This window comes from Macrosteles quadrilineatus, unplaced genomic scaffold, assembly GCF_028750875.1.
Source record: "Macrosteles quadrilineatus isolate MER2022 unplaced genomic scaffold, UCM_ALF_1.0 Scaffold_4__1_contigs__length_99947679, whole genome shotgun sequence".
Classification (NCBI taxonomy): domain Eukaryota; kingdom Metazoa; phylum Arthropoda; class Insecta; order Hemiptera; family Cicadellidae; genus Macrosteles; species Macrosteles quadrilineatus.
In genome coordinates, this window is record NW_026542597.1 from 80,441,654 (window position 1) to 80,466,826 (window position 25,173).

The 25,173-nt window shown below is 36.5% G+C and overlaps 1 protein-coding gene across 2 annotated transcripts; it reads right to left on the minus strand.

Annotated features, from left to right (window-relative positions):
- Positions 1-2,093: 2,093 nt before the first annotated feature.
- LOC128991863 (oocyte zinc finger protein XlCOF6-like) lies at positions 2,094-25,044 on the minus strand. Of its 2 annotated transcripts, XM_054415096.1 has the most exons (7): positions 24,925-25,044; positions 22,948-23,010; positions 12,545-12,595; positions 9,953-10,009; positions 9,499-9,571; positions 3,612-3,732; positions 2,094-2,895 (listed from the first exon to the last, which is right to left on the minus strand). In XM_054415096.1, exons 1-7 carry the CDS (start codon positions 24,933-24,935, stop codon positions 2,177-2,179), a joined length of 1,095 nt encoding a protein of 364 aa, XP_054271071.1. In that variant the 5' UTR covers positions 24,936-25,044; the 3' UTR covers positions 2,094-2,176. The 2 variants fall into 2 exon arrangements, with proteins under 2 accessions (XP_054271071.1, XP_054271073.1); XM_054415098.1 differs by lacking the exon at positions 12,545-12,595.
- Positions 25,045-25,173: the final 129 nt, after the last annotated feature.

The following is a 25,173-nucleotide window of genomic DNA, read 5'->3' on the forward strand; positions in this document are numbered from 1 at the left end:
ATCATTGTACGTGTTTGTGTTATATAACAAGATATAAATCTTTAAACACTACAAAGTTCTTGACGCATTTACAGTTTCCACTAATTTACTGTATACTTTTAATAATTAATTTACATACAATACGTTGAAATAATGGGGTTTAATCAAGATTACAATAGCTTCTATATTGTTAACTGTTCAAGTTTCTATGAAATTGAAACTGTCTCTCAGTCAGAATCAGAATGTTTCCCCAAATCGAAGAAAAGGAAAAAACAAAGAGATAAAAATAAAATACCGGTACATTTTTTAAATAGTTTAATCAACAAAACACACAATAACATATTTTCAAAGGAAACTAAGATTTCACACAACACAGTAAAAAATCATTATAAAAATCTTTATTTTAACTACCTTAATATCTTTGGTTAGACTAAAACAGTATGTTTGGGTATATATTCATAGCAGGGGGGAATATATTCTGTAGACCCCGTGCTTATCCAGTAAAACAAATAAAAGCAAATGGTACGTTATGACCAAAATAAAAAAACCCCTAATTTTGAAAATAAAAATTAATTTAATAATACATTTTTATAATAATCTATTTGACGCCAGTACTCTAAATTTAAAATATAAGTATTTTTTTATATTTCGTAAAAATAATGTATCCCACAACTAAGGCAACCTAGAAAATAGTTCCTGGTGGTAAAGAAATCATATTTTTTAAACTTGTGCATTTTCTAACACCATAGGGTCAGAAATGCAAAGCTCATGCTTTTTCCAACAAAGTTACTGGATTAAGATGTCTGGTTTAACATTGCAGATATATTATAAATTAAATGCAATGTTAAGAAATTGAACAAAATATGTAGGGACTAGTTTAAAGTACATTTTGTTCACATTATTGTAATAATTATCTAGAAACTATAAAATTGCTGAAGGAGCCCACACAATAAAGACTCAAATGGTTCTTTACCCAATAGAACCTTAAACCTATACATTTGTTTGCACACGAGTAAAAATACCACAATAAACAAAACAAACTGTAGGTAACACTTTATATCTGAAAGAAATTGTATTACAGGTATACTTATTAAAAATTAATAATAGGAACTAAAACAAGAACAAAAAAACACTGTCATAAAACAATAGACTACAAAGTTATAATGGTAACAATAAATGGAATGTTTCGTAAAAAGATAAATTTACAGCACAATTTACAGCTTTTGTAATTATTTATCTGCTGAAACCCAATTTAAAGTGATCTAGTTTATCTCACATGAATTTAAAGTTTGATCAGTCGTTATAATTATTTAATAAGATTTGTATTAAGAATCTCTTTTCAATGCAAAATGTTTGAACACCAACAAGTGTGTTTGGACAATTTTTTTTCTATTTTATACATTTGTATTCCAAAAATAGTTGACATAAGAAATTCAAATTAACTAAGATTTTTAAAACTAAGGATTTCTTAAAAAGAAAACATACAAAAAGCTGGAAATGACAAACAAAAACAAAACTTTATTTCATAACTTATACATATCACTCCATCATCTTCAACACAGTCGAGTAAGAGGACGGGAATATTGAGTAGATCAAAGAAAGCAGTTGAGACGAAATTTGATAAATCCACTACTGCTCAACTAAAAGAATTTCTCACAAAGCATAATGTAAAAAGAAAAGTAGCTCCACGTAAAAAAAGAGTGAATCTGTATCTCCAATTCAGTAATACTTTAACTTTTGAGTTAAAGTTCTGTTTTAGTATATGATTTTCAGCTTTTATATATTTGATATTTAAGACATGCTGCTAGACAATTGTCCAATTACGTTATTAAACCATGAATTTTAAAAAAGAAACATCATAAAACTTAGACATACATAGCTTCAAAGAAGGATAAAATAGATCAGACCTTTAGGAAAATCTTTCTCTTCCATTTTCTTTGAGTATGGTGAACCATCAGAAATACTCTAAACTGTATACATAAGGCACAATATGCTTACGGTTACCAAAATACTATAACCCTGGTTCTAAAACCTTTATAAAATTATTTTTGTATTGCTGGTAAACAAATAGACACAATTAGGAACCAAAACTCATATATAAAGGTTCATCCCCACAAATTTTAAATAATATATTTTTGGGTAACTCAATTGAAACAAAAGTCAAAAACAAAAAAACACTTGTAAAGACATGTAGATTCTATGCTCTATGTTTTCTTTCTCTTTTCTTTACTGCACAATCATATTTCAAATTGAAATGTATCAACAGATGGGACCTTCGTTTGAAACTCTTGTTGCATTTGTCGCAAACAAACGGCCGTTTGTTGGAGTGGATCACGCTGTGCTTTTTCAGGTCCCCGTTGGTTGTACACTCGTAATTGCACTCTGGGCACTTCACACTCTTAAGCCCCATGTGTCTTTTGATGTGCGTTCTTAGCACTGCTTTCTCACCCGTGATATAGTTACAATAGTCACAAATGAACTCAGTGATGTCTGTTTCTACTCGTTTAGAGGTTTTGTGAATGGATGGTTTTCCGTGAATGGAACGCATATGATTCATCAGTCGATGTCTAGTAGGACAGGAATATTCACAATAATTACACTCCCATCTGCGTCTGCCAATATGACAGAACATGTGCCTTTCCAAATCTCTCTTGCCAAAAAATCTCTTTCTACAATGATGACAGATGAACAATTTCTCCGTGACATCGTTGACTAAATGTTTATCTATAATGTGGCGATTCATGTGCCCCACAAAACCGTGCATTGCATCACATATTAGACACGTGTATTTGTCTTGGGTGAATGCAAAGTGGAGTTTGAAGTGATTTTTAAAATTTTTCCGTCCAATATATGTTTTTTGGCAAGGATCGCAAAAGTATTCCTTGTTAGCAAAAATTCTGTCACGACTTATTCTGGCTGGAACAGGAGAATTCCTACATTAGTAACACTAAAACTATTTATGTACCAAGAGTGCAAAGTACGTCATTGCCACTCCTGTAGATGACCGCACACCTAAAGCTTCATGCGGCCATACATTTTAAGAGCACATACATACAAGATTTTTTCTACTAACCTTAACTTATCATAACATACAAATTAACTAAGTTTTATATAATAGGCCTATGTCTTTTAGGTTATGTTTGTTGTTTTAGGTTATGTTAATTTGCGTACAGGTTGTTTGTGTTTCATAAAGACAAGACTTAACAATCACTACAACAGGTTTTCATTTATAACCACTCACAGCTAATATAACAGACTCCTTTGTAATTTTCATACTTTGTTAAGTTTATGATTATTTATGTTGACGATAACAATAAGGAAAAATAATTGTAATCAGCTGGTGTCCGGAAAAATATGTTACAGTCTTGAATTTTGCCAGACACTAGCTGATCATAGATTAAGCAGAGGGCAAATCGCTGTTTCCAGAACTACATCCATGGGAGGAAAGTCAATGAATACAGAGTTTTGTGAAGAAAGCAAAATGTTCATAACCTTTATTCCCCCTTCATGATAAAAAGTATCAATCACAACTTGTACAAAAAGTGCTTCATTACCACAATTCTATCAATTATGAAACTCTCACCTTTGGATTCCTATCTCAAAGAAATATAACGTAAGTATACATAATCTACCTGAAGCAAAATGTCCTTTTGTTTCTTGGGAGACATCCACCTTTTGATTGCTCTCGAATTTTTTTTTATTTATTATTTTTCTTTTGAGTTTTATGTCACTTGATGGAGCACAAAGATTACTCTGCAGACAAAATAGAAATTGTAAACACTATTCTCTAAAACTAGGGTCCCCGATTGATAACTTAAATATATATGGTGTTTCAAAACAAAAGAGCAGATTTTAAAATGTTAATTACTTTAACACGTTTGCTGCTAGGGACGTTCCGGAACGTCAGCGGGGCTACGGCTTCAGGAGCTAGGAACTTTCCGGAACGTCACCGCTCATTGTTGTTTAACGTTTCCAAGGATCAGCCAGCTCGTCATGAGCGTCCTATATTTCTTTTCACCTCGTGGGGACGTACTTTTCTGACAATAAAAAATATAGTTTCCCAAAATCACAAACCAGGGTTGTTTTGAACAGTGCTTGTGCACCTCTTTCCTGCTAGATAGCAACACTACTTTGCCAAATGCCGACTGCAACCTGGGTAGTGCTGCTATACTATCAGAATCATGTCCAAAATCAGTTTTTTGCAGAACATTGCTATCCAGTATAACTACTGTTGTTTTTACTGTAATTCAGTGTATCAGCGGCGATGTTACGTAGCGGCGAAAGCTAGTTCAGCTCCTGGCGCCGTCGCGGCACCTAGCGCTTAGCAGCGAACGTGTTAAAGCCTATTAACAAATATGATTTATATGGTATTGGATATAAGATAAAATGAAATCATATGAGCTATAATGAAAATAAAAAATGTTGTATTAAAGTACCTAAAAACAAGTGATCACCTCAAACTAAAATATAAAAATGGAAAATTAACCCCAATTCTTTGCTCTATCCAATCCCATCCCTTAATTAATTCAACCCCCCATGTTGTTTGCAATCTTTTTATCCTTAATAATCACAAGGGTTGACCGTAAATTGAAATTAAGGTCATCATCTAGGTCCTGTCAAAGCCAAATAAGCTAGCTTTGTGTTCTTTACTTCATCTACTAATACTCCGGGCAGTTTTGTGGGTCAATTAGTCTAGTAGAAGTATTCAAAAATGTTCTGAAAAAAATTGACACTACCGCCAACTATGAATTGCTTTCTGTAGTTAGGTTTTGTTGAGAAGGGCTCAATCCCGGTTGATTAGTGTTGCTAGTTGACACATGTGTATGCAGCAAAGTGTTTCGGCAGAAAATGTGCATAAGTGGCTAGGGGAACACGAAGAAGGTTGAAAACATCTGACAAATGCCAGCAGCAAGTGTTCATCAGTTTCCATCCAGTGGTTGAATTTCAGGAAACTGCTTGATGATCAGCATGTTCAAGACTTTTAGGGACCTTGATAGTCTTAGAGACGTCCCCTATTAGTTCAACTATCTCTCTCGTTCAGCATGCAAATGAGACTGATGATCGACAGCGGATGGCCTATAACATGGTAAACAAACATTTCACAAATGTTTAAACCACCTCCACCTCATACACACATTGTCTACGTCCAAACACTTAACTTCATTCAAATTAAAATGGTGTTTACTGTTTTAAATAATCGTGTTTGAAAGAATAAATAAATAAAATTGTAGGCTGCTAGCGAGACTCTTGATAATATTAAAATTCCATCAACTGGTCAACAAATTTCCCAATTTATGCTAGGCGGTTTGTGAAATTTGTTTCACAAACAACACTTTTGAATACTATGACGAGACTAATTGTCCCACAGGGATAGGAACTGGCTGGGAGTAGAATAGTAGTGGTTGGAGTTAAGAACACAACGTTGGTTTTAGATTTGAACTAGCTCTCTTGGTTGCGATGGAGACCTTAATTTACACACAATAACTATTTATGGTGATGATTTCCAGACAAAAGAGTTGAGAAAAGTTAGTAATACTTAAATATAAAGCACCCAGGGAAATATCTGGATTAAAGCATAAAGTGGATTGAGCATAATAGAGATTAACATGTTCGCTACCGATCACCACATATTTGCGATGCTGCAATCATTGCCACGGCCCGAGGTATACATTTTAATATTACACATAGACCACGTGTCACTTGGTTAACAGTACACGCAGACCACGGGCCAGTGATGCAGCAAAGTAAAAATTAGTTTTGCCAACTATCATATGACGTCACTAATCATCATATCCACAGACCAAGTGACGCACATTTGCGACAGACATCCCTGTAGGCCACTGCAGAGAATTCAGGGCCTTCATATAGACCATTACAAAGATATAAGCTTTTTAATAACATTGGACACCGACGCAAATATGTGACATCATTATCAATCTATTTTTATATGACCAGCTGTTGCATATATAGCTATGATAAAGTAGCAAAAATATAAAAATGCTGAGAGGCGATAAAAATGATACACAGGATTGAAAAAGTAGAAGCAGTTAGTACAATGCCAATACCTTCTTGGGTTTAATGGCCATTGCACGATATATTAACTCTTACCTGCACACGATTTCTGGGAACCGTAAACCCCAACCTGCACGGAGATATCAAATTCCAAACTTTTTGGTATAATGGTGTAATTTGTAGTTAGATAGGTGTTAAAAATAGACTTTTGTTGAAAAAAAATATTTTTCTGGTATTTATATATGTTAAAAATGGTGTTACACATTACGTAACACCATGCACCCCGTAGTATTAATAGTTACATATTTTGTAACACCATGCAGTATTTTGAATCATTCAATAGAGAGCTTTATATTAATTTTATTGTTTCGGTTACTTCTGAAAATTGAAAAAAAAACAATATATTTATTAAACATGACTTTATTTCACTTAACTTAAATTACTTGGCCTACTCTACAATGTGAAATCGTTGGAAGCAGGTCTTGGATTTGCTTAGGCACAGTGGGACTTTGCAAAAACTACAACTCCAAAATGTGGATACTTGTCTATCTTTTGTACTGCAAACGGCACATCGTCGTCTGGTGCTTCTTACTGGCTGATGTGAAGAATCACTTTGACGTACTTCCCGTGGGATTTGCGGCTTTCTTCCTGTGAATAGTGGCGTAGCGTCTATAGCAATAGGAACAGCTTGAGTGAGACTTTTTCCAACAAGACCAAAGACGATTTGACGGCGGAAAGATTTACTGTCATACCTCTGAATGGGCAAACAGTTATGCATAATATATGCATTTACAACAGCTAAATCAATAAAATAAAATAAAATACGATGCCACCACTTTTGGCTCTGCCTGTCAATTTCATAGTTGGACTTAAGTAGATAGAATTTGTCAACACAGTTCATATTTTGGTTGTAGTCACTTACGGCCGATGGGCAACCAAGAGTAATTCGGCTTCCGTCTTTCTCTTTTCTCTTTATTGTTGCTTCGTCACGGGGGTCGTGGAAATTGGACAGTAAATGTACTGCTTTGTTATCAATCCATTTTGTACAAACAACACTGTTGTTGCTCACAAACCACTCACTCTCACCCCTTTTCATTTCTTTAGTGTTTCGAAAAGCAGGGAGGTTAACCCGGTCAATCATGACCGTGCCGCAAGCATTGATCTCCAAATTCTTCAGGTCTTCCATCAAAAAATAAGTAACGAAATAGTTGTCAATATAAATGCTGTGATGCTTTCCTACAAGGTCTTCAGTCAGTCGCTTTACAACAGTTGGGCCTAAATCATACTGCCTTGTGTCTCCAACTTTCCCTGTGTAGATTTCAAACTTTAGTACATAGCCAGATTTGTCAGCCAACAGCCACAACTTGTAGCCCCTTTTAATGGGTTTTTTTGGCATGTACTGTTTGAGTCCACTTTTGCCTTTGAATTTGATCATGGATTCGTCCACTGCAAGCACCTGACCCGGATGGAAGTTGTCTTTGATGTTTGCAGCTATATCATTCAAAAAGGGGCGTAGCTTGTAGAGCTTGTCATAGTCTGGAGACCCTTTATCAGGTTGTAAGGTATTATCATTTAAGTGTAAGTTTCCTAACAACCAGCTAAATCTATTTAGTGGCATTATTTTACTGATAAAAGGATCGTTCAGATCTATAGCAGATGACCAGTAATCACGATAACTTGGGAGGCGTTTTATGCCCATCAAGATATTAATACCAAAAAATGCCTCTATTTCCTTATTATTAGTAGGAGTATAACGTTTTCCTGACTGCTGTGCATATAAGTTTGTTTGAAAAACAATATCTTCAATTACTTTTTCTGAAATAATGGTTTTGAACAGTTTGTAGGGAGTGATGTCATCCTTTGAGGATACATTTTCTGAAACCCCCATCTGCCCTTCTACGATACCTGACATGGTAGGTATATCTTGTTCATTTTGACTCCATGTTGGTGATGGCCGTATATCTGGACCAAACTTTGGATCCTTTTTCGGTTTTGGGAGACAATCTGTTTTTTTCCTTGCAGATCCAGAAGTCCCAGACGCTCTTTTACTTCCTCGCAAATTGTTAGTTAGTTTATTTGTAGTCTTCATTTTATGTGTTTTTCTTTTTTTAGAAGTAGAAGGTTTATTAACTTCATTTCCCACGGCTTGCGGACTTGATGCTACTGAAGGACGAGGTTCAGATAGCTCTTCCTCAGAGTGACCAGGAATACTAATGGTTGCTGATGTCCCAGGCAAACTGATTGTGGAAATTTCTTGCTCGGTCTCAGATGATTTTCTTCCTAGTACATTAGGAGCTTGTTTTCGTTCGTATGTCTTTATTTTTGTAGAATCAGATAATTTAATTCCACAATTTTCCACAACTTGCGGACTTGCTAACTCTTCAGGTTGGATACACGATTGATTTTCTCCAGAGATAGATGAAGAGGCTATGCTGGCTACAGGAGAAAATAGTTCTTCTACTCGTACATCTTGAAAATCCATATAGAGGTCATTGCCTGAATTGTCCGGTTCAGTTACAGAGATGTCTGGCATTGTATGGAGTATTTCTTCTGTATTTTCTAGTGGTTCTGCATCGTAAGTTTGTAAATAATCGTGATCAAAAAGGGAATCACCTGAAGCAATAAGTTCTGTATAACTTTTATCGCCGCTAGGCAAAAAAACAGAAGATTCTTGTTGATTGTCATTCTCCAGGTCATCTTCACTGTCCGTGTCCGACGGAATAGGCTCGAACACATATTCCACAATCTGGTTTGGCGATAGAAATTTCCGATCAGCCTTCTTCCATGTCTGAAAAGAACAAATTTCTTTTAGAATATACAATAAAAATAGGCTTTTCACAGAAACTAATAAGCTAATAAAAATATCAATTTTCTCTTTTTATTAGGTGAATTAATAATTGAAACATAAGCCTCATAAAGTTTGATTAATTTGTCAATAATAAACCTATATTAATAAACATAGTAGAGTTTTAAATTAATATCAATGTATGTCATCGTGCTGCATGGTGTTACAGTTTAGGTACTTCACAAGTAACCGTGGTGCACGGTGTTACATTTTTTGTACTCGGTGATTTCAACATTTATGGATAGTAAAGTTGCAAAAACTACCATTATTATGTAGCCTAAGGTAAGGTAAGGGACTATATTTTCATAATAAGTACTTATCATAGTCATAACTTAACTACTTACCTCAGAAAAATTCCACTAAATGTGCAAAACAACGAATCCGTGTTTCCCTGATTACAATAACAACTTTAGGCGGCAACAAAGTGGATCAGACAATCAGAACTATTCATGCCATCTAGTGGTAACATAAGGAATTACGTACACTTGTTTCCTAAACGTCCGCAAGAATGCGCTAGTGATAAAAAAAATTAACATCTGGTGTTACATTTCTTGTAACGCGTGCAGGTTGGGACTTCAAATAAGTGTTACACATTGTGTAACGCGTGCAGGTAAGAGTTTCAGTATATTTATTACTGTACTGTTAAAAGAATAAAATCTTACCTGTTTTTCACTATTATTCACTAAATCCAATAGAAACTGGTTTCCTTCAAAATTTTCAGACTCACTGTTCGACCTTTAAAAATAAATACCAAAATTATTATTAGCTTGTTTTGATGATTAAAAACACTGTATTATACAAATTAATGTAGTATGACACAGATATTTTGAAATAGGTGTACTGGTAATAATAACAAAACTGAAAGAACAGTTTTTGAACGAAGTGTTGTAATTTGTAATCAATTGGAATTGAGGTATCTTAAAACACATTCACTACCAGGTCTCACAAAACCCCTCATAAAATGTGACAGCTGGTAGGCATTGTGACAATCCATCCATCAACATAATCCCAACAAGGTCTTTAACCACCGGGTTTTATTATTTTGTGGCTACAATTAAAAAGTATAACAAGCCGGTAAAAGTTATTATTGTAAAAGTTTGATTAAAGTTTACTTACGATGAAAAATCCTGCGGCTCTTGTTTAATCCCGCCATCTTGATAACTGTTCAAGTACCTAAAAAAATAGAAACACAATTTGAAACAAATAAAAATGGTTCAAAATTTTGCCAGAATGATTTCAAGTTAAATGAGTTCCACAGTACACAAACCAAAGGCCACAAAAACTTTTGGATGCTGTTGAATGCTTCATAGACTATGCACAGAGTTCTGTAAACATCATAGCCTGGATCAATTTTGCCTAAAGTGAGAAAAGACAAATATACAATTAGTTTATTTTCCATACTATTACAGTGATTTGAATTATTCTTGCATGCATTTTTGGATACTCCAGAAACAGGTCTAACTGTTTAGTGACAACTTGTACAGGTAATTTCATTTTTCATTTTTTTGTGTTAGACAATACACGAGCAAGAATCAAATACCATGACAGGACCATCACAAGAACATCTCCATGCACAAAAAATATGTCAAAAGAAAGCCTAAAACAATCTCAGTAACAGTAAAATAAAATTAATTTACTGTGTGATAAAGTATGTAGTATACCTGCTCTGCTTTAGCTAATTTCCCTATAGGAAAGTAGCTATCACCGTAGGTGGCACGGTAAGATCGGAACCGGGACCAATATACTTTTTCATTTTGATGTCCCTAATAGTGTTCATTTTGAACAATAGTTGTTCAAATTTATACATAATATATATATTATAAAAGTCTGTGAGCACAATAACTTGAGTAATTTTTTTCCGAATCCATTAAATTTGGTGTGAAGGTGTAAGACCAGGATAAACTTGAATGAGTTCGCGAACCTGCATGATAGGACCATGGGAACATGGTTTTACAGGGGATTTTATGGGGTAAAAATTTGTTTTTTACATTTTTGACCCTCAAAACACAAAATTTCCCAATTTCTCTCTAGACCATTTTAAAGAACTTAAAAAAATAATAAAAATAATAATTTACTATACCAAAGTGTTTTTGTGTGGTTAATGGTTACAGAGAAAATTCAAAAAATTGCAAATTTAAAATTCCCATGTTATTCTTATGGAGAATATTGTAAAATGTAGTTTGCTTGTTTATGGAAATATTTTTATTAAAGTTGGCAAATTTAATTTTATACTAAGCTACTTATATTTTACTAAATAATACACTTTAGTAGTAGTTTAAAATATAAAATTTTTTTCTTGCCTCCTTGTAGCAGCAAACCTAGGTACTCGTTAAGCCTATGGTGTTATTTAAAAATAGATTTAATTTAAAATCAATTCAGGCAAATGGAAATTCTCTTAGTCTGCAGGTTTGCAGCGGCGGGGGTATTTTCATTAGAGGTGGGGTCTGGTGAAAACTTGCCAGATAAGATAAAAACACACAAAGACATGGTTGGGCTCTCAAAGTATTCATTGTCCTGAGGAAACAGGACGCTTTTCAGGTTACCGGTACACAAAACGTTGGTTTTGATTTTCCAGGACGATTTGTGTGATGTGTCGATGTGTGTGTGTGTGCTTTTTAATTGAGTCTGAATGACATTTAAGTCAATAAAAAAGACAAAGTCTGACAAGACAAAAATAAAAGTGAGTGAAGCCCACGGAAATTCAAAAATGAATTATACAACCACTTCTCCTAAAAGCGAGTCATTTAAAAATACCTGTCCTTTATACATGTTTTTCTTTAAACTCTTTTTCCATTATGTTTTTCCTAAGGCCTAGTCATACATTTGGCCGAAACGGCACACGGACGATTTCTCAGGTGCCGTTTGACGTCACTAACTGCTGACGTCACTTTGAGGGAACACCAATACCGCAACGATACGGTTAAGAGCCATCGGCCTCTGTGGTGCAGTGGATAGCGTTGCGGGCTGATATTCCGAATGGTTCGGGTTCGAATCCCGCCGGCGCCACTAACTTTTTTATCAACAATTTTTTCATATCAGCAAGTTTGGTTGGTTTGGTTAGGTTATGACAGTTTAATTTTATAATTAAAAAATTATAAAATTGAATTTTAGGCAATTATAATTTTATTTTATGAACAAAACTATTTTTTAGATTAGTAAACCTTTATTCGATTTTTCCATTATAAGCACGTTTGGTTAGTTTGGTTAGGTTATGACGGTTTAATTTAATAATAGAAAATTATAAAATTGTCTGTTCCTTCAGACGCAGCAGTTAGTGACATCAGCAGTTAGTGACGTCAGCAGTTAGTGACGTCAAACGGCACCTGAGAAATCTTCCGTGTGCCCCACCGATTTGGCTGCTGAAAAGGAAAAAATGGGAAAATATTTACAATCTAATCAGATGGGGGTGTAACTTACTTAAATCAACCAATAAATATCTTTATAGAAAAACATACAAAAAAGTAAAAATACAATAAAACTTATTAATACAAATATTGATTTTTAACAAATAACAAATTATAAGATAAAGTGTTACACTGTTTACGATAGAATCATTACCCTTAATATTTAAGGATCAACATTTTACGGCAAACCATTAAATAAAAATACTACTAGAATCAGAAGATACAAAATAATCATGATGCTACTTCAGACTCAAATCAACGTACAAATTTAACAAACAACATAAGTAAACTTTCAGTAACTGACCCTTGTTCATCATCATCGTATATTGATGCATCCTCCTCCTTTATGCGAAAGCTGCCAGACATAAAAATACTAGTAAACTATCGTTAGTATTAATTCTAACATTAAGAGGCAAATTTATAGCCATTAGGACTCAATGACAACTATTTATAACTTGATTTTTAAGAACTATCTCATACCCTAACCTGAGTACCTTAGAAAGTGTTTGTACCTGAAATGAAAGTAGAAGTAGACCTCTCACAATACTATAATAAACTCTGAAGTTTTTTTATGATTCTTGAGTCAGACAGATTACGTAAAAATATAAAAATTATATAAAAAATAATCACTATCGCCTTTGTTATCAGAGGTAATATAGCACTGTTGCCGTTTCGGAGATTACTTTATCATCGGGTAGTAATATACACTAAATTAGAGTAAAAATTTAAAAAGGTACAGCTCGTGACATACACAGGGTGTCTAGTTTATTTCCATTATAAAATTCAAGACTAATTCCAGACTTTTTAAGACTAATTCCAGATTTTTCAAGACTAGTTTTTCCACAATTAGGGGGTGTTGATACCAAAATGTATCGATTCTCGATTCCTGATACCGATACCAGTTTTTATAGCTTAACCAAATTTTCTAAATAATACTACACCAACCCCTGTCTTTGTCATAAAGTAGTATTATGATAATGTGGTGTTTTCAAGTAAAGAAATAATGCAGCAATAAAAAATTCTAACTAGCAAATTTGTTTTTTTTATCATGAAATCTTCCGCGTACCGTAAGTTTAGAAATCATCGTTGACTGCAGCGGTTACAGAACCATCATCGTCGTCTCCCGCGGTCACGGAAACGTCATCGTCGTCGTAAGCGATCGTGGCAAAATCATGAACATTTCCCGCAGCCGTGTAGACATCATCGTCGTCTCCCGCGGTCACGGAAACGTCATCTCCCGCAGTCACGGAAACGTCATCGTCGTCGTCCGCGATCGCGGCAAAATCATGAACATTTCCCGCAGCCGTGTAGACATACCCGCAGGGGGCCCACGCTCGCGTGGGTACGTGGCCTAGCGACCACGCGGACCCTAGCTAGCCCCCAGAGAGGAGGCAACTGTCCGGTGTTGGAACCGGCACCTCAAGTAGGCCACAGACATGGACGACTGGGCATCGGGTCCCAGTGACATTCCTTTATCCAGGATGGAAGGGGTGTTTAGCTCTAGGAGAGATGGAAGTGCATCATAATCTCCAACCTACCTGTGTCTGTGGTTCTTCGGGCTTCGGCTTGCTTGTAGTGTGCGACCAGCATTTAGTGTGGCATATCCTCGACTTTGGAAGTAGCCTGTCCTGGAGGTGAAAACGGGCAAGTACCCGCAGCTCATGGGGACACTCAAGGGGAGCGTAACCTCCGCAGTGTGAGGGCAACGGTTTGCAGGCACTTCTGCAGGCCAATCCCTGTCTCTGATCACGGATGGTATGGTTATCTTTAGTGTGGGGGGTTCTTCCCGGAACCTCAATTGAGTTAAGGGTGTCGCCACCTTTGGTGGATAGGTTCATCCGGGTGGGTCCCACTTCTATACCTGCCTCCTTTTGGGAAACCCTGATGGCCTGGCAGTGATGTTGGGTCTGACGGGCAAACGAAGTAGATCGGGTGCTGGGTCCGAGCCCGCCAGGGGTATCCGGGGATCTATCGCTCTGGCTATCTCTGGTTTCCCAGCAACTGGGTAAGGCCTCGATCGGGTAGTGGTGTAAATGGGAGGCTGGGGTTCCCCCGTCAGCTCGCTGATGGTCCCCTCCTTCTGGCTATGATGGCGGGTTCTGCCTGTCAGGGATTGGATAGGTCCCGGGTGTCGCTTGCACTAAATGCGTCGGGGCGCTCCAGTATGGTCCGCTAGGGCTTGTACCTGGTGGAACCCAACTGGAGTGACGCTTAAACAAGTAGCCGGAATCCCTGGTTAGGATTGAGGGGCAACCCTCTTTCCGAAGGGTCTGCTTCGGCAGCCGGTGAGCCTGATGACCTTAAGTCATCCTCCTATGGTGTCATAAAGGTTGGTGCGCAAGTTCCAATCGGCATCAGAGGTCCCGGGTAGTTCAAACGGTACCGGGTGTGTCGGAGAGTTTCGGCTCTTTGGACAAGTCATAAGTCTAAGTCTAAGTCTAAGCCGTGTAGACATCATCGTCGTCTCCCGCGGTCACGGAAACGTCATCTCCCGCAGTCACGGAAACGTCATCGTCGTCGTCCGCGATCGCGGCAAAATCATGAACATTTCCCGCGGCCGTGTAGACATCATCGTCGTCTCCCGCGAACACGGAAACGTAATCGTCATCTCCCGCGGTCACGGAAACGTCATCGTCGTCGTCCGCGATCGCGGCAAAATCATGAATATTTCCCGCGGCTGTTTAGACATCACCGTCATCTCCCGCGGTCACGGAAACGTTATCGTCGTCTCCCGCGGTCACGGAAACGTCATCGTAATCTCCCACGGTCACGGTAACGTCATCGTAATCTCCCACGGTCACGGTAACGTCATCGTAATCTCCCACGGTCACGGTAACGTCATCGTCGTCGTCCGCGATCGCGGCAAAATCATGAACATTTACCGCGGCTGTTTAGACATCACCGTCATCTCCCGCGGTCACGGAAACGTAATCGTCATCTCCCGCGGTCACGGAAACGTCATCGTCGTCGTCCGCGATCGCGGCAAAATCATGAATATTTCCCGCGGCTGTTTAGACATCACCGTCATCTCCCGCGGTCACGGAAACGTTATCGTCGTCTCCCGCGGTCACGGAAACGTCATCGTAATCTCCCACGGTCACGGTAACGTCATCGTAATCTCCCGCGGTCACGGAAACGTCATCGTAATCTCCCACGGTCACGGTAACGTCATCGTCGTCGTCCGCGATCGCGGCAAAATCATGAACATTTACCGCGGCCGTGTAGACATCATCGTCGTCTCCCGCGGTCACGGAAACGTCATCGTCATCTCCCGCGGTCACGGAAACGTCATCGTCATCTGCCGCGGTCACGGAAACGTCATCGTCGTCGTCCGCGTTCGCGGCAAAATCATGAACATTCCCGCGGCCGTGTAGACATCATCGTCGACTCCCGCGGTCACGGAAACGTCATCGTCGTCGTCCGGGATCGCGGCAAAATCATGAACATTTCCCGCGGCTGTTTAGACATCACCGTCATCTCCCGCGGTCACGGAAACGTTATTGTCGACGTCCGCGATCACGGCAAAATCATGAACATTTCCCGCGGCCGTGTAGACATCATCGTCGGCTCCCGCGGTCACGGAAACTTCATCGTCTTCTCCCGCGGTCACGGAAACGTCATCGTCATCTCCCGCGGTCACGGAAAGGTCATCGTCGTCTCCCGTGGTTTCGGAAAACGTCATCGTCGTCGTACACTATCGCGGCAATATCGTGAACATTTCCCGAGGCCGTGAGGACATCGTCATCATTGGCTTTCACGGTTACGTAAACGGAAGACGACGATCGCGGCAAAATCGTAAAAATTCCCGACTTTGAAATCAAATTTAAGACTAAATCCCGACTTTTCAAGACCATTATGAAATTCAATACTAATTCCCGACTTTCCCGATTTTCCCGACTACTAGACACCCTGGACATAATTGGTCCATTAAATCCTAGCAATAGATATAAATACATTTTAACAGTAACTGATGCCTGTAGTCGATTTGCATTTGCTTTCCCACTTGCAGTTGCAGATGGTAAATCAATTGTAAAATGTCTCTTAAAACTAATTTGTACTTATGGAACACCTTCTATTATACAATCAGATAGAGGTACTGAATTTAACAACAATTTGATTCGTGACTTAACCACAGCAATAGGTACATGCCAAATTCTAAGTAGTGCTTTCACACCACAAGTAAATGGACAAGTAGAAAACTTTAATAACACGTTGATAAATATGATTTCTCATTATGTAGCTGAAAAACCAAACGCATGGTCACAATACATTGACTATGTACTTTTTGCTTACAATAACAGTAAACACCAGACAACCAAGTACAAACCTTCGTACTTATTTTTAGGCTTTGAGCCAAGTTTTCCAAGTGATACTTTGTTTGTAAATCCAAATGTAGAAAAAGATCTGTTAGAAAACTTAAGAATTGTAAATGAAATTAGGGACACAATACCTTCTATCATAGCTAGTGAACAAAAGAAACAAAAAATGTATTACGATAGGAATAGGAGAGACTTAATCTTACACCCAGGAGACCAAGTTCTCATATGGTACCCTAAAAATTTAAGAGAAAATCAAACCAAATTTTCTTACCGCTACAAAGGTCCTTATACTGTATTAAAACAAGTTACACCAGTCTCATATCTAGTGGAAATCTTAAAAAATGGAAAACTTGTCAAAGAAGTAATTCATGTCTCCCGAATGAAAGTTTTTCAAACAAGACTTGTAAAATAAAAATATTTAGTTACGTTAGGTCAATAGATACTATGTTTATTTTATAAGATAATTTTGGTAACATACAATAATTCATAAATATATTTCACAAGTTAGCTATTTAACTGATTTTGATTTATTGCTACACAAAATAATTAACCACAATATATATATGATTCATATGCTTTGACCTTACCTAGTATTCACTTAGGTCTAGTTAGTCATAAGTAAGCAATGTGTATTCTAAGAAACAATTAGTACGTCTATTCCCGAAGCACACGCACTCCCGCAAACTCGTGTAAATATTATGTAAATAATGTGTAGCTACACAAAACTCAAGTGTTAAGTCGACTTTTAATACAAAGATATCGCGTGGCCACGCAGACACACACAGACAATCGTAATCAAGTTTACCATTGTAACTGTATTTTTAGTTCTTGTAACGAGCAACTTACTTACACGTTGGACACTTAGTGATTTTACTAGTGCGCGTAAGATGAATGATAATTAGTGACATTCAGTAACATACAAGTTGGTTTGGTGTACAGCCCAAGGACAAACTCCACTCAACGAGAAGTAATTAAGGATTGATCACCCTTAATTATTCACACACAAAATGTCTTTACAACTCTCTAGATTATTAAGGAAAGAAAGGACTTTCACGCAAGAATCCATAAATAATTAAAATAAAACATTTATGTTCAAAACTCCTATAACTAAGTAACGTCATAAAGTAATTGTGAACCAAATACCATTTTGAACATTATGTGTCTAACAACATCAGGTATCATACAAGTGTCATATTTTAAGTTCCATGTAACATACATTTCAAACAACTAAATATTCATTACAATAAGTAGATAGATAGTCTTATTAGGGAAAGCATATGAATCGATTAAAATTGTATGTTACCAAGTACCAACATTTATGAATAAAACTATTAAAACATGTAATAATTCCACTGTTAAGTAAGTTTCAGCAGTTAAAGAGTCCCTGAAGCCAACACCAAGTACAAGGTCACCGCAACACGACATGACTTCATCGTCATCGCATAGTCAGCACTCGCCGTCCATTCAACCCTGACGCCGTGATGCTGCCCATTTCACCGTCCCAGCTGTGCTCGCCGCTATCCTTCTCATATGGCAACCTACTCTATCAGCTGGCGCGGAAATTCCAACGCATATCGTGACCGGCGTAACATTTAACGAGGTCTCGTCAATCGTAACTCCATATCATTCTGTTGCGCCACTAAAATAACCCAATCGATCCCAAAATCTCATCAAGCATTTTATTAGTCTGGATAATAATATTAACAATCTTACTCATTATTTCAGCATATTTCATTCATATACTCAATATTAAAATAAATCTAATCACAAAACCTCAAACCCCTCAAAAAGACTATTAATATAACAAAGTGTTACCCAGAATAAACCATTAATAATCTCAACATCAAAAAATAATTTATAATAATAATTTAAAAAATAAAACATCTTAACAAACAGCTAATATTTAAATAGTTCAAAATTAATGAAACAATCAATTAACTTAAGGAGACTCGATGGGGCGAAAGAAGACGTGAGCGACTATGAGCTATACACCACCAGCTCATTCTACCGCGTCGCTGGAAGGGTCGCGAAACAAGAAAATGCGCCGATCCTCAAGATCGCGTCGCGTCGCAGGAAGGGGGGAAGAAGAGTCGGAACGCACATCAAGATATCCGTTCGATTCCCACCTTCGCGATTGATGTTTCCGCGTATCTCCTTAAGTTGTTTTTTTTTCTTTTTTATTGTCAACCGGTGGTAGGTTGACGTTTTAACCAGGGGGGTGTAAGAAAGGGGATTAACCCCGTACCCACGGTGCTCATCTATGCAGACACTCTGTTCACATTACACTTAGTCGACCAGTTGGTGTGAACAGAGTTGAACAGTAGCATTAGCATCGATTTACAAATTCCTTTCCCAGCTGATGTGAGCTAGGCGATGACCGGTAGGGCTGACTTCCAAGAAACACCGTTAACCTATAAGCCACACACCCTATCGGTAATCAGCCAATGAGAAGGGCTAATGAAGAAGATGGCGGGGTCAAGACTCTTGGAGCTGGAGGATCTGAAGGAAAACATCGAGGAGATCACCACGGGCCACCGGAGAAAGAAGATCGGGAGTTTGGGAGTGCGTGTATCGGTGTGTGTGCTTCTGGGACAATTAACAGTATGTAAAAAGAATAAAATATGTAACTTAAGTTTTGTCAAACATACAAGTCATGTAATTTGTCAGTAACTAATTCTTTTAAATTTTCAATTGAATTTCTTTTCTTGTAAATTCAACGTTGTAAATTTATTTTTCTTATTATTGTTGATTTTTGCCTTTTCTAAGTTTTCTTTTGCTGTTGTAACACTTTGTTACTTTTGTTGTTTTTCTAAATTTATGTTTTTGTTCATTACACGTTGAGTAACACCCTTAAGCAGTCTTATGTCTCATTAACCTAACACCTCTTGAGTAAGCTAAGCGAGTGAATCATTTTAGGAAACTTAAACTTAAAGTGAGGCATGGGACTCGCAATGGATATAGAATAATAGCTTAGTATATAATAAAGAAACTGGCCAGGTTTCTTATAAAGAATAAGTAAACTGTTGTACTTTGCTTGTTTATGGATATATTTTGATCAAACTTGGCAAAGTTATTTATTTTATAAGCTATTCATATTTTACAAAAAAAAAACACACTTTATTACTCTCCCTTTAGCAGCAAACCTAGGTACCTACTTGGTAAACATTTAGCTATGTTATTTAAATAGATTTAATTTCAAATCCAAAACTGGTAAATGTAAATTTGCTTAGTCTGCAGGTTTGCTGTGGCGGGGGTATTTCTTTTTCTAAGCTCTTGATAAGTGCATTTTCCTTCCTTCGGTTTCTTCATAGTGTTTTTTTACCTCTCCCTTCATCTGACTTTGGGACGACTACAGCATCGTTCGTTGGTCCAGGTTGAGGAAACTGTGGCGGTGTGTCATTGTCATTGTCATTGAAATACAATAAATCTTCCTCATTCAATACTCCTCTCTCTCTGTCTTTGCTTTCTTTTCCTCCACTGCTCTCGTTGAGCTTCCCTTTCTTTCTTCGTCATTTCAGATATTTTTTTTATTTTGCCCTCCTGTCTTCGTCTCCTACTCCTATCTCTCTCTAGTAATCGCTGTTGTAAATGTAGTTCAGGATTATTTTTTATTCGCTCTCTATACGCTTTCGCTCTTTCACAACTTTTCCTTCGTTCTTCTCCTTTTTGTTTGAAGTTTAACGCTGGTCGTTTTTTCTTTTTCATGGCTAATTGTTTTACACCATCTTCTTGACTTGTTTTGTTCTTTGCAATACAAACAGTACATGGATTGTCATTCCTGGCTGGAGATGTTATTTTCTGTTTTTCAAACAATTCTCTTTCTTCTTTTAGTTTTCGGAATCCTTCTTGAAGTTTTTTTCTTTCGGCTTCAATCTTTTTCTTTTCATTTTCGATTTCTTTAATTTTTCTTTCTAGTTCTAGTTCTAATTGCTTTTCTTTTTTTCTAATCCGTGCTTTCTCAAAGTTCCACTCTTTTTCCCTCTGAGTGGATCTTTTCAAACCCTCTTCTTTCATCATCAGTAACCCATTCCTAAACTCAGCCTCTTCCTCTTCATCCATCCTAAAATGAACAAAATAAAGACAAAATAAAGATATCTAAATAATTCTAAACAATCCTTCAATTATTGTACTGTAATAAGAAAAATGTGTGTTGCAATTTAACTAAACTGTGCAATTTACAATGATATTTAAATTTATTTTCCTGGCCATAACAAAGTACAATTGATAAGGCTATTTTGGTTGTGAAAAAAAACCTGTGATGATCTTGATACCCCGGTCGTTAAATCACTTATTATTTGGCTCAGTTCTGGTGGCAGCCCTACACCTCATGTTTTAGGAGGCAAAGTGGATTTTTAGGTTAACGTAGCAATTAAAATATCATCATAAAAAATTAACACCATATAAAGTTACAACGTACGGTCGTGGACACACCAAAATTACAAAGAGCACAAACTTACCTTTATTAATCTTGTACTTCCTTTTATTACTACAAAACCACTGGCACAACAAACCTAACGCCCATCCTGAACCAGTCTATAAAACCAACTGACGCAATTGCCGCCAGGCTTACCACTGTCATGTTCTAAAGTTGCAAATTTTGCCATTATGGTTGGGACTGACTTATTTTGTCATGGCAGTCAGTTAGCAATGAAAACAAAAAAAATATTATAATATGCTCCTTTTTAGCGAATTTCCCATATAGGGAATAAGCTATTACCGTAGTACTCATGGTAAGACCTCGACCCGGGACCGATTTTTTTCTTCGTTTTGAGGTCCCTAGAGGCCAAAAATAGCATCCGTTCAAATTCATATATATATATATATATATATTTATATATATATATATATATATATATATATATATATATATATATATATATTTATATATGTGTCCGTTAGCGCGATAACTCGAGCAAAAATAATCCGATTTCAATGAAATTTGGTACAAATGTGTAAACCTACGTTTATTCGAACGAGTTCGCGAACCAGCATGATCGGACCATGGGAACGGGGGTTTATGGGGGCTTTTATGGGGTAAAAATGGGTTTTTCCCATTTTTGACCCAAAAAACTTAAATTTTTGCAATTTCTTTCCAAACCATTTTGTAGAGCTTAAAAAAACAAATAATTTAGTATATTGAAGCGTTATAATGCGCCTAATGGTTACGGAGAAAATTCAAAAAAATTGTAAATTTAAAATTCCCATGTTATTCTTATGGAGGATAAGTAAACTGTTGTAGTTTGCTTATTTATTAACATATTTTGCCCAAATTTGGAAAATGTTTTTATTTCTTACTAACTATTAACATTTTACATAAAAAAACACTTTAACCCTCCCTGTTGCAGCAAACCTAAGTATGTGTTAAACTGATTTGATTTAAATAGGGAATAAATGTGATATTTTTAAGGAGACATTTTAGTGTAAATCCAATCAGGCAAATGGAAATTCGCTTAGTCTGCAGGTTTGCTGCGGCGGGGGTATTTATGTTTAGGCCTAATAACTATTGATGACATAAAATTATGGCATGTTATGTATTTCGGCATGAATAATTAGTCTAAAAAAAGCAACAGCGCGAAAGTTGAAAAACTTACCCTGGGGACACGTGATGGTCAAGAATTTTGAAACTTAAAAAATACAAAAAAATACCTAGAACCTATTTAAGACCAAATAAGTGTTTGAAGGCCTAACATGTTGCCCCAGCCCCAAAAAATATTAAAATACATAGTAATATACTACACATACAGCATCTACGAAATAAAAGGCCAGGGACATTAAAAGAATGTCCCAAAATTTTCACTCAAAATGTCTATTATGTTTTCATGTGTTATCAAGTATCCATCCTATTCTACATATGGTCAAATTTTTATTCAACCTCTGAGGCACTGCAAATGAAGACATTTTGTGTTAAGTGTAAGAGCAAAACTAACTAGTTAGGTGTACTACTTTGCACCTGACGATGGAGTAATTTACGAAACAGCGGTAGTACAATATGACCTCTGATTGCGAAGACAGTACAAGGATTAAATATATTTTTACCTTTTTTTATGGCTATTACGTTTGGGTGTGATGATTTTGCCAAAATGTTTTAATTTTACTTAAGAGTAATTTTTCCAGTTAATTACTTTAGCCTATTTCACTTATACAGTGTACATGCTTTTAACCCTTCTTGGTTAGTAGCGGCAATAAGTCCCCACTCAAACCTGGGGATTCAATTTTAAAAATATATTGGTACCGTATATAATTTGTACCTATTTTCTTGTAACTGTTTTCTTTAAATCTTAAAAATGTTATGCAAGTATAATATCCATGTTTTCAAAATTCTCCTATTCGTTACAGCATGTTGTATGTCAAACTTGTTTTTTGTTTGATTTACTGTGGCTTAACTTACTCATCAATGCTGAATTCATAATTGCCTTCTTCTTCTTTGATGAACACTGCAGCAATTGGTTCTCTGTAACCAAAGCGATTCCTATTAGATTTAAAAGATTTGACATTGTAAGAACTTACATATGCAAGTGGGTCATCAACAGCTATAAAGCTTCAATGGCTTAGTTAAAGACACTTTCTACAGACCATCAATTTCATTATAAGGCCTATATCGATCACTATGTACTTTTAAACAGAAACGCTTTAGGGGTGCATTTAGGAAAGAGCCACAAACCAGACCAGGGTTTGCTGTTCCATAAAAAAATTACTCAAAGAAAGTCCACTAGCTTAAGCCTCAACCTTTCCCAATCTTGACACAGAATGAATAGGCTACCGGTAACCTAAAATATCCGTTTAAAATAACGTTTTTCACCTCTAATAGCCAGTAGGCTACTTGATTTTAAAAAAATGAGGTGCCGGAACTGTAACCTAGGCTATTTAATGTGATTAGTACCCTACCTACCTATTTATGACAATATTTTTATCTTTCCTAAAGAGAGGTATCTACCGGAACTCCGTTCCGCCCCGGAGTTTCCATTTGTCGGTTATTGGATGTGAAATAAACCTTTTGCTTTAACATGTCAGATTTATTCCATATTTTTTAGGCTAAACAAGTTAACTTTGAGAGGTTGCAACAGTTTACCTTTTCTCCATAAGAATAACTTGGGAATTTTAAATCGAGGCCTATAGTTTTTTTTAGAATTTCCTCCGTAACCCCCTATTTTTACAACAACGCTTTTTTGAAAATTATTTATTTTTTTAAGCTCTAGGCCTACACAATTAAAAGAAATTAGGCTGCATTTGAGCATTTTCACATTTTAAAAATAAAAGTTTTTAAAAAACTATTTTAAAATCCCATAAGTAACACTCACTTCCCATGATAGGCTACAATCTTGCTGGTACGCAAAATTACATACACCAAATAATAGAAACAGTAGCCTAGGCCTACCGGTAGGTAGACTCTCTCTGATTCAGGATCCTTGGGACCGAGGATAACAATTTTCTAGTTAAACCGACCCCCTGGACTGGTTCCGTGAGAACTTGATAGATATAGGAACGTCTAATGCATGTACTGTACTGTAGGCCTATACACAAATTATGATTAGTTAGCTTATTATGTAAAACTTAGACACTTTGAGATAATTAGTGTACCGGTAACACAAAAAAAACACCAGATGGCAAAGCTATTGTACCGTACCTTTCAAATCTTTAACGAACAAACAAGCAACCATTACAATTGGTAACATTTGCAAGATAGGGATTATTCGCCATGCAAGGTGCACGTCACAGGAATCAATAGAAAACTAACTTAACCCGAATATTTTATTTAAATTTGGGAGAGCATGGTTTTCAGACATGTGATCACTGGTCTCAAATCTTTTCCACAAGAAGTTTTTCAGTGCCGCCCACTTTCCTGCCGATCCAGTCTAGTTAAACCGAAGTGCTGAATAAAAATTGTTCGGTTAAAAGTAATGCCATTTCTGCCGTCCGGTTAAAAAGTGTCCGAATAATAGGGAGTCTACTTACTACTAGTTAATGCTAAAAGGAACCATGTGCAAACTAAGTTAACTTACTGTACCGCTTTAATTCCTCATATTATTAACGTTAATAAAAAACTATAGGCACAAAGGAAAATTAATGCACTGCAAAATCACCTTTTATTACCCATTTCTCTTAAATTTGAACTGTTCAAAAATGCAAGTTATTTTCAATGATTTTAAAGCTGAGATTTAACAGAGCGATCTGAGTAGCAGGGTTATGAAATGTATTAATTTTTATTATAAGTTTTAAGTTGTCATATTTTTTCTAATGAGGCAGCCTGATGTTTAGCTTGTAGGCCTGGCCTAAGTTATATTGCATTTTTGCATTAGAAATGTTGATTGAAGCAGAAGCAAAACAGTGTATCAAGTTATATTATGCAAAAAAGCCAAATACTTACTGCAAGTCCATCTTTGTGAAAATTAAAAAAAATATCTCAATATAATAATACAACCATATTATAGACGACAACTTGTACAATCACAATGCAAAGATGGAAAAAACATAATAAAAATATTGATTTTAGTTTCTGGTTTCAACAAGATGTTATTAGTTTTTAAATCCATTGTCAATCACATCACAGGCACAGCTGATAAGCTTTCAGAGTTGCCAAGCCCATAAAAATAATTTAAATAGTTTTCAGTATGAT